This window comes from Vanellus vanellus (assembly GCF_965231255.1).
Source record: "Vanellus vanellus genome assembly, contig: HAP1_SCAFFOLD_40, whole genome shotgun sequence".
Taxonomy (NCBI): Eukaryota; Metazoa; Chordata; class Aves; order Charadriiformes; family Charadriidae; genus Vanellus; species Vanellus vanellus.
In genome coordinates, this window is record NW_028127876.1 from 501546 (window position 1) to 516396 (window position 14851).

The window sequence follows — 14851 nt, forward strand, 5'->3', positions numbered from 1 at the left end:
AGCGCACCGTCCCCCTGCTCCCCCCTCACGCTGCGCTGCTCTCCGCCGCGGAGCGAGCCGGCCCCGGAGCGGCTCCCTCGGCCACCGGCCGCTCCCTCCGCTGCGGCGCGTTTGAGCCTCCCGCCGTTGCCCGGGCAACGCCCAGGTCTCGCCAGCGGCTGTGGCGAGAGGTACCGGCTGCCGCTCGGCCCCGCTCGGATCGGCTCGTCATCTCGCGGCCCCTCTCGGCCGGTCAGGGCCGTCCCCGAGCGCGGCGGCGGGGCCGGGCTGGCGCAGGGCGGGCAGAGGAGCGGCGGGCGGAGGGTCCGAGCCGCCCTGGGAGGAGGCTGCGGGGCGCTCCCCTCCTGCGCTGCCCCGCGGTCCCGGCCGGTCCGGGGCAGCCGCTCGGTGTCCCTCGGGTCCCCGCTGTCCGGGCGTCGGGGCAGCCCCGGGGCTGGGCTGGGGCCGCTCCGTCCCGGCGGCCATCCCCCTTTGGCGGGGCAGCCGGCGGGGGGCACGGCCGGACCCTCCTGCCTGCCCCGGGCCCCGCCGCACGGGCTCTGTGCCGCACACACCGTCCCGTCCGTACCCGCCCTCTCCCCCGCTGGGAGGGCGGTGGGGCCACCGCGGGGCGGGCAGAGCCCTGCGGGGCTGCGCCCGGGAGTCACCGAGCGCCGCAGGTTGCCCGATGCGGAGCGAAAGGAGCCCGAGGGGCCGCCCAGAGCAGCCCCCGCAGCGCAGCGCAGCGCAGCGGCAGGAGGGGCAGCCCCCGGCCGGGGGAGCCCCCGTCGGGGCGGGTAAGTAGCACAGCCACGTCTGCGCAAGAGGAGCAACGCAGAAGCCTTTTCCCGCCCCGACTGCTCCCGCCAGCGAGCTCGGGGCCGGTGGCACTGACGGCGGCAGCCAGGAGCATCGGGCCCCGAGTCACCGGCGCCGACAGCACAGGCGCCGCTGGAGGCGTCCGCCTCTTCCCGCCCCGACGGGATGCCGAGGGCAAGAGCGGGAAGAGGCCCCCAGACGCAGCCCCGCTGCCTTGCTGCGGCTCCTCTGCTTCCAGTACCTTTCCCTTTCCTTCCACAAGGCCGCCGTATCTTCACCAATCTTGACCTTTTCATGCTGGGAAGCAGAGGCCCGGCTCATACTAGAAACCTCTGCTGCTTCTTGGAGGGAATGAGTGTTTTCTGCCGGGGTAAGACTGATTAAAGACTGATTAAAATAACACCAAGTTCCAAGTTGCTGCTTCTTTTATTAGAATCCCATAGAACAGTTTTTCAAAGGCACATTCCTGCTTTGTGACACGCAAGGATCAAAATCTTAAAGCTTGTTGCTCTTTTCCCCAAAACTCTAGGTTGTGCAGAAAAACACATTCCAACCCAACACCTTCAGTACATCAATTTGGAAACATAAACAAAGTAGCATTTCACTTAAAGCATTCACTAGCTGAGACAAGCCATGTGAAAAGCAGAGTTACACAAGAAACAATACCACCAAACAGTCACACTACAAGTTTACCTTTCCACAACAATCAGTGCTTCCAGGTCAGTTCTTTCCACCAAAAAGATGCTGGAGTGGCAAAAAGATGATGCTGGGGAAACAACAACGAGCACGTTACACTGCCAGTCCTTCTCTGCGAATTGTAATGACAAGGCCATTTCTGGCCACCGGAAAGACACAACCCCAGCACAAAACAGACAGGGAAAGACTGAAAAAATAGAGACAACATAAAGAATAACTGGTGCACGGTGATGTTAATTTCAGTTTGCAATGGTGTCTTCAGGAGTGTTATGGTTTGAGAGACCCATAACAATCTGTTGTCATTTAGACAATCATTCTATCACCCGATGACCCCTCCCCACCTGGGAAAGGGAAATCGGGAAAAACAAGAAAACCCGAGAGCTGAAGTATAAACAGATTTAATAGAATAAGATTAGATAATTAACATTAACAGCACTAAAGAACTGATATTGATCCCGACACCAATACGGAATATGCAAAGATTATACTCAGCCAATTCTATCAGTAGGAAGCTGTGCACTCCCAGCAGTGGACAGCAAATGTCGGACACTGCGAGCGCTACGGCTTCAGGAGGAAGGGAAGGCCTCAGGGCTCCGGCACCAGGGCACGAAGTTCTCAGGATGGCAGCCATCAAGGGAGAGAGAGAACTTCGCAGCAAACTTTCTAATTTATAATGAGTGTGACGTTGATGGTATGAAATAATCCTGTTGGCCAGCTTGGGTCAAGTGCCCGGGTCTCGCTCCTCCTCATTCCTGCACCTGGCGAGCTCGAAAACACTGAGACCTTGAGACCCACACACCATAGCTGGCTGTAAAGTAAATATTTTCACAAATTCAGACACTGGAGACTTCTGAAAGTGCAGTTTTCCCAAGCATTAGAAGAGAAATTAGTCCTGTGTCTCTCAAACCAGGACATTTTCGGTAAATGCTCATCCCACTTTTTAAATGTTCCAGCAGTCATTGCTTTCAAGGTAGTCTCCAGTAATCCATTAAATAAACCGTAGAACAGGTTTCTGCCAAAATGGCTCCTCTTGCAGCTGGAGTGTTTGCCCATGGCATGCACTCAGTCCCTTCCTCTGCTTAAAAGGAGTCAAATTCTTACCACCCTGCCCTGTTGGCTATGTACTGCTCTGGCTTTCTGCCTTGACTACTAAAGTTGTGATTTAAAAAAAAATAAATGATGAAATGTTGGCCGAACCAGAGATGGTAGGGAAGAGTAAGTGGTGCCCTGACCTGGCAGGTTGATGCTGGCTACTGTCCTGACCAACTGTTTCATGTAAAGAAGTCATTGAAGGAAATGCGTAAACAATCCATGGAGCAGGGATCAGGATCTGGGGGATCCCCTCACCTACCCATGCAACAGATCTGCTCAGCAGGCCAAAGACTGGTATTTCGTTTTTGTCTCTCGAGGGATTCAAGGATGGCAGTCTTTGGTTTGAGAGCTAGTAATGCAGGGAAATTATTTGGTGAAAAAGGAGTCTGTCTTCTAGGGACTAGAATTTCCTGAAGTGCCTTTGGCATGCAGCAAGTCTACAGAGCTTAAAGAGATCATGCAGGCTTGCATGATGGCATTCAAGTCCTTGGTCCAAATCGGCCTAAAGTGGCGACTTGAAATTCTCTAACCATTAGCTGGACCTGTTTCTCTCTGGCTTTAAGAGCCAGTCTCAGAAATGGGCTCACAGCTGACATTTCTTAGCGGACACAATTACATGTTCTTGGTGGCCTGCACTGTTGGCTAGGCTCAGATGGCTCTTTGCTTAGCTTGATGGTTTCCAGGGAAGACAGTTCCACTTTCTACTGCTCCGTGACATTATCTGGGGAGCCCCCAACACCCTGCCCAGGAGAGTGAGGTCTCTCTGGTTCTGACTAATTCAGTTCCCCTTTGGATTTAGCCCTCAGGTCAAAGTAGCAAATTTGTCTGCCTTGTGATTGATCCCAGTGTTAAAAGCAAGTCTCTAGAAAGATGGTACGTTACTGTGTTGTGTCCTCTGACTTTGCACGTTACACGGGGACAGGCTGGAGACTGCAGCCTCTGAGCTAAACAGACCTGAGACAAACTTTTACAGAGACCTGAGAGCATTCTCAGAGTTCCCTCCCGAGTCCTCTCCCTGCACTAATCCAAACAGGGTCTTTTAAAAAGTCAGGAGGCTTCTGCTCCTCTCAATCCCAGGAAGACTCTGCTAACCATGATGCATTACAATACTCTGGGCACTACCTGCTCCGTTGTCTTCTCATGGAGAAACGGCAGATTTTCCACGTATTATCATCACTCCTGGAAAATAATGCAGACAAGGTATACTAATAAACTCCTTTTGCCATGGTTATACTGGGAAATATCGTTACTTAATCAGCTCAACGGATTATAACATTTACTCACAATCACACGCAGAGGTGCGCTTGGGTTCAGGAAAAGGCTGTATTGTATGTGGAAGGGTTAAACTGAATCAGTTCTTCCTGCAGAGTAGCCAGATGCGGTTGTTTCTGTCTCCAGGCAGACAAGCCCGGCTGTAGCCCTCTGAAGATATAACTCACTGTGAAGACTTTCCGTGAAACTCAGCAGTGTGGGCCGATGTGATCCCAGTTTCATCTTTCTTTGATCTGCTCTGAAGCCAAGTCTGGCAAGGATATGGTCTTGTGCGACCTGTGGGCTTGTCTGAGTTCTTCGGGCGATTTTAAGATTTAAGATCATCAAGTCCAACCATTAACCTACCCTGATAAAAACACCACCACTCCTAAACCATGTCCCTAAGCACCTCATCTACCCTTTTCTTAAACACCTCCAGGGATGGTGAATCCACCACCTCTCTGGGCAGCTTATTCCAATGTTTAATAACCCTTTCAGTGAAAAAATGCTTCCTAATATCCAATCTAAACCTGCCCTGACATAACTTGAACCCATTTCCTCTTGTCCTATCACTTGTCGCCAGGGAGACGAGGTCAGCTCCCATCTCTCTAAAACCTCCTTTCAGGTAGTTGTAGAGGGTGATAAGGTCTCCCCTCAGCCTCCTCTTCTCCAGGCTAAACAACCCCAGATCCCTCAGTTGTTCCTCATAAGGTTTGTCCTCCAGACCCTTCACCAGCTTTGTAGCCCTTCTCTGGACATGCTCCAACACCTCAATGTCCTTCTTGTAGTGAGGGGCCCAAAACTGAACACAGTACTCGAGGTGAGGCCTCACCAGGGCCGAGTACAGGGGGATGATTACTTCCCTAGTCCGGCTCACCACACTATTCCTGACGCAGGCCAGGATGGTGTTGGCCTTCTTGGCTGCCTGGGCACACTGCTGGCTCATGCTCAGCCGGCTGTCCACCAACACCCCCAGGTCCTTTTCTGCCAGGCAGCTTTCGAGCCACTCCGCCCCCAGTCTGTAGCGCTGCATGGGGTTGTTGTGACCCAAGTGCAGGACCCGACACTTGGCCTTGTTGAAGTAGAAAGTGTCTATTTTCTGGGAGTTTCCTCTGAGTCATGAAGAGTTGGACAGTAAAGCATTTAGCACTGGAAGAAATAACCGGAGTCGCAGGTGCTACTTACAGCCGCGTCAGATTAGTTTTTGAAGTTGTCTTTTTATTCAGATACTAACAAAAGCCATACAGTCTATTTTAAAGTATTGAGTTGTCTGTTCTTTCAGCAGCAATGGCTCTCTGGACATAAAGCCCCAGAGAGATTGGGTGTAAACCAGCGCAAATGACAACATTACTTTTCAGCCACTGGTGCCTGATCAGATGAGCACAAGCAGTTGGTCCATCTCTGCTGTCACTCTTTCTCAGCAGTAACGTATCTGACTAAAAGCTTTGTTCTCAGGTTTTGTGTATGGCTTGAGTTCCTCTCTCTGGGAATGTGCCATGCTGAGCAATGCAGCTAATTTTTTTCTCATGAATCCGGTCATGTTTCCTACCTCCCAAACTGTCCTGATGGCATATGTACCTGTTCTGGGGTCATCGTGCCCTTTTGCTTGACTCTGACCAGGCACACGTACTGCTACCTAAGGATCAGCAAACACACCCCTTCTGGACTGTTAGCTCAAACTTGTGTTCTCTTCTCATCGAATTTGTGAATTTGGAAGAAAACCGAAACCTCTGTGCTGTTAACTGGGTGAGTACTTTTGTTTGAGTTGAATTATCTTGAAAGGCAGAAATACGCTGGAACTGAAACTTCACAGCTGAAATACTTGGGTTATATCTATTTGGTTGGTCTGTACCTTACCTGAAGGTAACTTAGACCCACTGCATCTTTGCTTGATACTCAGAGAGTCAGAGTTACGGCTATCTTGTGGAAACGCAGATTTGATTCATATGCTAGTAATATTGCGCCTCTGTCTTCTCCATCTTTTGCTTGGTTGAAACCTTCTGTTATTGGTCTGCGTGTGTCAGTTGATAGAACATTTCTTTGGCACATCCACGTGAAGCTTGTGGATGATGTCTACTGCTAAGGATGTTAGCAGAGTCAAGTCCTCTGATACAGCAATTGCCTTCAGACGCCTTGCATTCAGCGGGGGTGTTAGGTTATCTCCGGCGGGTGGAGTTGGTGCCAGCAGCACGCTGAAATGGCAGAGGGAGCTTGGAGTGGCTGGCAGGATGCGGTGCTCTCTGGGTATGGGTGAAAACAGCGTCGTCTTCTGCCAAATCTTACAGAGGTCTGTGTGCGCCAATGTTCTGATGTCCCAAAACACGTGGGGATTCCTTTGGTTTTAAACAATTCACGTTGCCAGCAGACGAAGTGCTAAAATAGGGGTTTTATTCCCGCTCCCTCCCCCTCCCTTCTTTACTATAGGAATTACAGTAGTGGAGGGAGATAGCCTGTGGAATTCAGAATCCTCTTCCAGTGGTTTTGACCCCCTAATGAAATACAGGAGGTGCTTTGTCGCTGGTGAGGACCTCCAGACAGAGGCTCAGCAAAAGAAACCTCTTGTAAATTGTATAGATACTCGCCTCACTTCCTACAGACGTCGTTAAGTTCCCATAAGTGTCATCTCTATTATGTTGTTGGGGAGTTGTGCCATGCTCTACTACTTTCTTTCCTAAACATCGGGTATTCTCTGCCCCATATTTGACAGCATGTTGGAATAGCGCTGCAAGTGAGGAGAATCCCGAGGCAAAACACTCGGGCGGAGCGGAGAGCAATGGCTTCTTCACCAGTCATGTGCATGGACAGTGCGAGGCGGTGGGGAAAGGTGAGCATGCAGCCCTCTGCAGCCGCTCTCGACAGCACGGGTGATTCGATAAAGACATCTGCACTGAGCAACAAACGCACGTGAAGTAGCAGGTGGTTGTCTGAGCCAAGTTAAGAAAGACGTGCCCAGGCACATTCAATCCAGCTTGAATAATCTTCATCAGTGAGGACAGCAGATTTATGTTCCTATGAACAGGCTGTGTCTGAAATAGCGGACACGGCTCCCAGAAGGGATTTTCACAGGCTTTGGCAGGCAGCCTCGGGAGGGATTTTCACTGGGTGGGTGTTCCCAGAACAGATCGTGCGCGTTATTTTAAGGGAAAGTTAGGAAATGAAAGCATTTCCCCCTCTACTCGAACACTTGGTCGAGTTTGAAACCCTTCCTTGGCGGGTTCCCGCTGTGCTGACCTGGCTGCGAGATGCCTGACACGTGTCGATGAGGCTGGGAAAAGTTCTCGCAGCCTAATGCTGGCCGTCCTCATGTTAGGTGTCCAGTGACGGTGCTATGTCTATATACCGGTGTATAGGTCCAGTAACGCTGACTTGAGGGAATTGAATGATGATGCTGGAGGAATGGGAGGGTGCTTTGCCCTTCTCCCCCCTCCCCAAAAAACAGGTGTGCTGCCATAAGTGTGCCCACCCAGCTGCCTTGAGAGCGTCCACGAGAGCATTGAATGGTGATTCTTGGAAGCCCACCAGCAGAACCAGCCCACTGGCTGGGCGTAGGGGTGGCCATCCAGCGGCAGCAGAAGGAGAGGACATCTGTCCAAAGGCCACAGCCTCCCTCCTGTGCCCTGAACGCATGGGCAAACCTTCTCTGGCAGCAGCTGCTCCCGGTGGCTCTGTCCCTACCTGCAGAGCATTCGCTGTGCTGGCTACTGAGAGCATCTCCCAGCCCGTGCTGGTGTCACTGGGTGTCCTCCCTGCCAGAACCCCCGCTCCCCTTGCGCCTGCCTGCCTTCGGGCCAGCCCGGGCTCTGCATCTTTACCGGTCAAAACTGGATCTTGCCCCGGGCCCGTCAATGCAATTGATCTGGCAGGTGACTCCAGGAGAGGAGGCAGCGCAGGTGCTGGGGAGCCCGTGCTCTTAGGGAATTATAGTGGGTTGTGGTTTTTTTTCTCCAGGGCCTGGAGAAATTTGTGAAAAACTCTTTCATCCTAAACTTGGCTGCTTCTTAACCCACCCTTTCTTGTCTAGATAGTAAATACAAACAAGCCCTAAAAAAGCGGTCCCCATGTCTGCTGGTGTCCTGCAAGTGCTGTTGCCCTGTGTCCGTAGCCCCCAGCGCTGCCTCTCCCTGGACAGTGGCCGGGAGAGGCATGTTGGTATGGACAGGTACAACGCTCCAATTTGTTACTGTTTGAGGAAACCTCATTAGTTTTAGGAAAAAGTAAAAAAGGTTTTGTTTTATTTCTGTAACGACTCTTGCCATGCCATCTGCTGCTTTTTATTCTTGAACTGGGTGGGTGCCATGGAGCTGATCAACAACTTGGGCGCTTGCTTTGGTAGCAGGAGGTGAGGACCTGCAGCCACACGCCAGTGGCCCTGCTGCCTGTGGCCTGGAATAGGCACTAGCCAGGACTCCCTTGCTTCCTGGGAAAGGTGGCCAGATTTTTCCATGCTACATGATCCATATCTGTGTCACTTTATGCACCTGTAGTTTGAGGGTCTGGCCCATACATTCATGCTTAAGAATATAGTGGGCCCCAGCACCCTGCTGATGTAAATGGGCTCAAGTCCCTTGGCATTCCTCCCCCTCTCCTCTGCCCTGGTGGGGCCACATCTGTGTCCAATACTGTGTCCAATTCTGGGCTCCCCTGTTCAAGAAAGACGAGGAACTACTGGAGAGAGTCCAGTGGACGGCTATGAAGATGGTCAAGGGAGTGGAGCACCTCTCTGATGAGGAGGGGCTGAGAGACCTGGGTCTGTTTAGCCTGGAGAAGAGAAGACTGAGGAGGGATCTCATCAACGCTTACCAACATCTCAAGGGCGGCTGTCAAGAGGATGGGTCCAGACTCTTTTCAGTGGTGCCCAGCAACAGGACAAGGGGCAACGAACACAAACTGGAATGCAGGAAATTCTGTCTGAACATGAGGAAAGGCATCTTTACTTTGAGGGTGACAGAGCGCTGGAACAGACTGCCCGGAGAGGTTGTGGAGTCTCCTTCTCTGGAGATGCTCAAAACCCGCCTGGATGCATCCCTGTGCAATGTGCTCTAGGTGAACCTGCTTTAGCAGGGTGGGGGGTTGGACTAGATGACCTCCGAAGGCCCCTTCCGACCCCTACTGTTCTGTGATTCTGTGAAGAGCTGGTGCAGTGGGCCCTGCATTCGTGATTCAGTTGGTGGCCGGTCAGAAGCGGTGTTCTCCAGGGCTCAGTATTGGGGCGCACCTTGAGTTCTGTGTTCAGTTTTGGGACCCTCACACAGGAGGGACGTTGAGGTGCTGAAGCGTTTTCAGAGAAGGGCAACAATGCCGGTGAAGAGTCTAGAGGACAAGTCTCATGAGGAGCGGCTGAGGGAACTGGGGTTGTTTAGCCTGGAGAAAAGGAGGCTGAGGGGAGACCTTATTGCTCTCTACAAGTACCTGAAAGGAGGTTGTAGCGAGGGGGGTGTTGGTCTCTTCTCCCAAGTAACAGGCCATAGGTCAAGAGGAAATGGCCTCAAGTTGCGCCAGGGGAGGTTTAGGATGGATATTAGGAAAAATGTCTTCACCCAAAGGGTTATCAAGCATTGGAACAGGCTGCCCAGGGAACTGGTTGAGTCAGCATCCCTGGAGGTGTTTAAAAGACGTGTAGCTGTGGTGGTGCTCAGGCACATAGTTTAGTGGTGGACTTGGCAGTGTTTTGGTTGACGGTTGGACTTGAGAATCTTAAAGGTCTCTTCCAACCAAAAGGATTCTATGAGTCTATTCTATATTCAACTTGCCATCAGCCCAAAACCCCTAGATGTCTTTCCGCACGGCTGCTCTCCAGCCTCTTGTCCCCCAGTTTGTATGTGTAACCAGGATGACCCCATCCCAGCTGCAGAATCCCTGACTTGCTCTTCTTACCCTTCAGACGGTTGGTGGTGATTGCACCGCTCTCTACTCTACCCCGATCTCTCTGGAAAGCCTCTCTACCCTCCAGGGAGTCCACAGCTCCTCCTCCTTTACTATCCTCGGCAAACTTACTGAATGTCCATTCAAGTCCTGCATACAGATCATTTAGAAAAACATTCAAGAGCACTGCCCCTGAAATTGAGCCCTGGGGGAACCCACCTGGTGACTGGCGCCAACCTGATGGAACCCCAATTACTATAACTCTTGGAGCCCGACCCGTCTGCCACTTAGTGTTGCAGTTGGACTCGAGGGTCTCAAGGGTCTTTACCGACCCGAATGGTTCTGTGATTCTATGACTTAATTGAAGGTTGCCCGGCGCGCAGTCAGGGGCTGGACTGCAAGATCCTCGTGAGTCCCTTCCCACCCAGGGTATTCTGTGATTACGAGATTGCCGCTGGCAGGCAGACGAGAGCCAACGCAAAACACAGCACGACGGCAGCTCCCGTGAAGAAAATTAACTCCAGCCCGGCCTGAACCAGGACCCCAGGGCAGCCGAGGGCCGCTGGGACAGGCTGGGGCCTGCCGCCGGGTGTGCCTGTGATGCGTTCCAGCGCCTGTGACATCACAGGCGACGTGTCGCGATGCGGGCAGCTGTAAAGAGCACCAGCAGGCAACGCTGCCCCAGTACGGCTTGGGCCAGCGGTGAGTGCGCAGGCGGGGGGAGGCTGGGCTGGACGAGGGCCAGGGCAGAAACGCGCGGCCCCGGGGGGTGGGTTCTCACTGGGCATCGAGGGCCCCGCCGCTCGCGGCAGCGCCTTGGGCCAGGCACGGTGCGTTGCCACCACCGGGGCTAGGCGCAGGCCGTGCTGCCTCCCCACTGCCTCAGCCCCTCTCCTACATGCCCCCAGCTCCCTGCAGCTCCCGTCCCCGCTGCCCCCACCGCCAGCACTGATCCCCTTCTCTCCCTCCTCCTGCAGACCATGGCTATCGTAGAATTCATCTGCATGGTTATAGAAACCATGGTGCAGAATGCACTGACCGTCGGTGGTGAGCTGGACGAGGAGACGCGCCAGAGCATGCAGCAGCGTGCGGAGTTCCTCAGCCGGCAGATGAGCCGTCTGCTGCAGGAGGTGGAGCAGAGCGACTCTGCCTGGGGAGCCCTGCTCTTTGCTGCCTTGCAGCGCTGGCAGTTCTGGGCGGTCGCTGCACTCCTGGTGCTGCTCTTCGGGCTCTGCTGGTGGCTCAGGAAAAGGAGCCGCTGGCCAGCCAGCAATAGCAAGGAGGGCAAGAAGCAGGAAGGAGAAAAACCCCGGGTTGCCCAGCATGCGTGCACTGTTTCAGCCGACCGCCTCCTGGACCTCTCTGAATCCTTCAGCATGGTGGAGGAGCTGATGGATGAACTTCTCCGTGTCTGTGGAAAACTGTCCAGGAATAGTTTCATGCCACGACTGAAGCCAGTCATCGGGGTGAGCGGTGCCCTAGGATTGTTGAGTCCCGGTGAGGAGGATGCCGTCTACCACCTGCTCGTGCCCCTGAAGCCCCCCCGCGGGCACACCTTCCACGTGGACCTGGGCACCGCCACCGAGGACATGCCGGCGAGGAACTCCAGCCTCCGCGTCGAGCTGCAGTGCACCTGCATGAGGGAGTCGCTGGAGGAGGACATGCTGTGCTTCCTCCACCACCCCCAGGAGGAGCTGAGGAAAAAACAGGGTCCCAGCCTCCTACGCACCCTCTGCACCGGCCCCTACCTTGACATCGTCAAAACCGCCCGCTGGTTGCAGGTAGTGGTAAAAGGAGCCTGGGCCATGTTACCTCACTCCAAGTTCTGCCATCTAACGGTGCTGCCATCCAGGCACTCCTGCAAACTCCGGCTGACGCACGCTTCCGGTAGTACCATCCTGATTGACATGATGTTTGGCGTGAAGCAAGGTGACTCCTACACCTTCCTGAGCACCGACTAGGCAGAGGCCACCACTACCAGCAGCAGAGACTCCCATTACCCCCTGGTCAGCTCCCGCCCTCCCTCCTCCTGACTCCCGTTCCCTTGGGGAGTTTTACCGTGTATGAAGGTGTCAATAAACCACTTGTTTAACACACAGACGCTGTGTCTCTCATTGTCTGTGCCTCTCATTGTCTGTGCATCACTTGGTTGGGCGACATAGGCACAGGGTGCTGACAGCTCAGCTGCCACAGAGTCAGGGAGCATTTTGCAGAAGAGGCATTCCTGAATGCTGCCTTGGCTTCAGTCTTTAAGCTGGTCCTCATGAATCCGAGACCCTGGAGGTAAGAGAGCCTGCACAAAGGAAGACTTTCCCTTGGCCAAGGAGGATTGGGTCAGAGATCATTTAGGCACACTTGACACCCCCAAATCCATGGGCCCTCATGGGATGCACCCACAAGCACTGAGGAGGTGGCAGATGCTATTGCAAAGCCGCTCTCCACTGTCTTGGAAAGGTGAAGGAGAACAGGAGAGGTGCCTGAGGACTGGAGGAAAGCCAGTGTCCCACCGGTCTTGAAAAAGGGCAAGAAAGAGGAGCCTGGAAACTACAGGCCAGTCGGCCTCACCTCCATCCCTGGCAGAGCGATGGAACAGCTCATTCTGGATGTCATCAGTAGGCATGTGGAGGAAAAGCAGGTTATTGGGAGTGGTAAACATGGATTCACCAAGGGGGAACCATTCTGTGATGGCATGACTGGCTGTGTAGATGAGGGCAGAGCAGTGGACGTTGGCTACCTCGCCTTGAGGCGACACTGTCTCCCATAACATCCTCCTAGCTAAGCTTAGGAAGTGTGGGTTAGATGAGTGGACAGTGAGGCACATTGAGAACTGGCTGAGTGGCAGAGCTCAGAGGGTTGTGATCAGCGGCGCAGGGTCTGGTAGGAGGCCTGTAACTAGTGGTGTTCCTCAGGGGTCATTACTGGTTCTAGTCTTCTTCAATAAGTCGTCATCAATCACATGGGTGAGGGGGCAGAGTGTACCCTCGGCAAGTTTGCTGATGACACAGCACAGGGAGGAGCGGCTGACACACCAGAAGGCTGTGCCGCCAATCAGTGAGACCTGTCCAGGCGGGAGAGGTGGGCGGAGAGGAACCTAATGAAGTTCAACGAGGGCAAGTGTAGGGTCCTGCACCTCGGGAGGAACAACCCTGTGCACCGGTAGAGGTTAGGGGCTGACCTGCTGGAGAGCTGCTCTGCAGAGAGGGACCTGGGAGTCCTGGTGGTGTCCTGGTTTGAGGTAAAACAGAACCAATTTTCTGTTCAGTAACTTTACTTTTCAGTCAAGCCTCTTCTAACTCCTGAAATGAACAGCGTATCGTGCAGGCACTGGTCGCTCTCAGAGTGATAAGACCCGATGTGTATAGCTGATGCCCAGGGATGGTATGCGGAGAGGCTCGGGGTTAGACTCATTGCTCTAACACCCAAGGGCAGCCAACTTTGTTATTTGCCCCGTTGGAGGGTCAGAAGCAGAAAAGCATAGAGGTGTCGCAGCTGTGGGCAGGAGCGGGCTGGACAGGTGACCCAAAACTGACCAACGAGGTATTCCATTCAAGGAAGCTGCTTTACACTGACTGGCAAAAATCATTTCAGAACTGTCTGAAAGTCTCTCGTAACAGTGGCTTTCCAGTTTCGCTAACTGGCAATACTAGGAAGCCTCTGCACTCCTACAAAAATGATACTCAAGTTCTGAATTAGTTTACTTTTTAAGAGTTGTCTTCATATGTAGTATTCTTTTTGGCTATTTTATTCCTTTTTCTATGTGTGTTTATTTCATGCCTCTGTAAATTACTCTGTATTACACCCCACAAGTTTGAATGAACATTTCCAACTTTATCAGCCCCAGCAGAAGCGGTCTCTTGAGCGAGGGGGTGGAATGTGGGAAAGTAACGGAAGATTGGCGAGGAGGACTGCTCAAGTGCCGCGCCCCTGGGGTGCTGGACAACACATGTGTCACACTAATTGTTGTTCAGCCCCATGTGTGCTCTCAAGTGGAATATCCGCACTTAGATACCGTGAGCCTGGGATGGGCTCAGGGACACCTTATCTGGCATACAGGAGATCACTGCTTTGGTGTTGAAGAAGATCAAAGTGCACTGGAAAGCTATGCCTGCTTCAACCCTTGAAAAGCAGTCGAGAACAGCGAGTTGGGAAAATTAAATATCAAACCGATCACGGTCTCCATAAGAGAGACCCAGATCAGTCAATTAGGATATTTTTTTTATTATTATTATTTTTAATTTTTATTTTTTATTTTTATTATATTTTTTAAATTTAAAAATTTAAAACCACTCTGTAGAGATCTCTAAGTGTCCCGGGGAAGTGTTCGAATCTTACCCACGAGTGTCCTTCTGGGGGGAAGTGAGGCTCAGGCCGTCGACTGGTCCCAGAAGTCCACGATGGTGTTTTCCCTCACATCCCCCCTTTCTTGGGCTATTTTTATACTTTTTTTTTATCGTCAAGGTGGAGTTTGAGTGACTCGAGTCATAAATACTTTCATTATGATTGGTGTAAAATTTTCTCGCCTCGCATTTAAAGGCATAGTTTACGAACAATTCAGGGCGCAGACTCAAGCAGGAGTGGTCGCACCTTGGAGACGTGTAGCTTTTGGGATGGAGGTGTGTTTTGGTATTATGATGACATTATAACGAGCAAAGTTCACCAAAGGACAGCATTTCATCAAAAAAATGACAGATCGTTTGCTCAAGGTAAGAAGTAGGCAGTTTATCAGTTCTATAAGACCTTCGAGGGCTCCGTTTGGCCCTCAAGTTCCCAGTTTATGACAGGGTTTTAGCTGCAGTGTCTCCACTCTGCTCCATCCTTCGCCCTGTTTTTCTTCCGTGGTGCCATCTCTTTCCCATGTTTGCTGGATTATCACAGGGTTTGGCCAACATCCATGGTTGAGCCCATGGAGACCAACGCATGCCAAAGGACACCCCTGGCTGAACTATGAATTACTCTTCCGTCTGTAGCATCTAGACACATCCTGGCAGTTTGTGAACATAACAAAATACTGCCAATGATGAGGCTACTGGTGGCAGAAGTAAGCCCACTTCGAACTACAAACGGAACCTCACAAGGCAAGTGGCACTATAAAGTAGCCACAGTGCTCTTCGCCCGGCCCCTGCTACTCTGCCTGTTCTTCCTTTTCTCCTGC

At 52.6% G+C, this 14851-nt stretch overlaps 1 protein-coding gene across 1 annotated transcript in view; it reads right to left on the reverse strand.

The window, feature by feature from the left end:
- Window positions 1–5857: 5857 nt before the first annotated feature.
- The window catches only part of LOC309684907 (E3 ubiquitin-protein ligase TRIM36-like), a gene marked incomplete at both ends in the record, with an annotated part of 84123 nt that continues 75129 nt past the window's right edge, over window positions 5858–14851 (reverse strand). Inside the window, 1 exon segment of the mRNA XM_082500745.1 lies at window positions 5858–6029. Within this exon segment, the coding sequence (XP_082356871.1) occupies window positions 5858–6029 (172 nt within the window).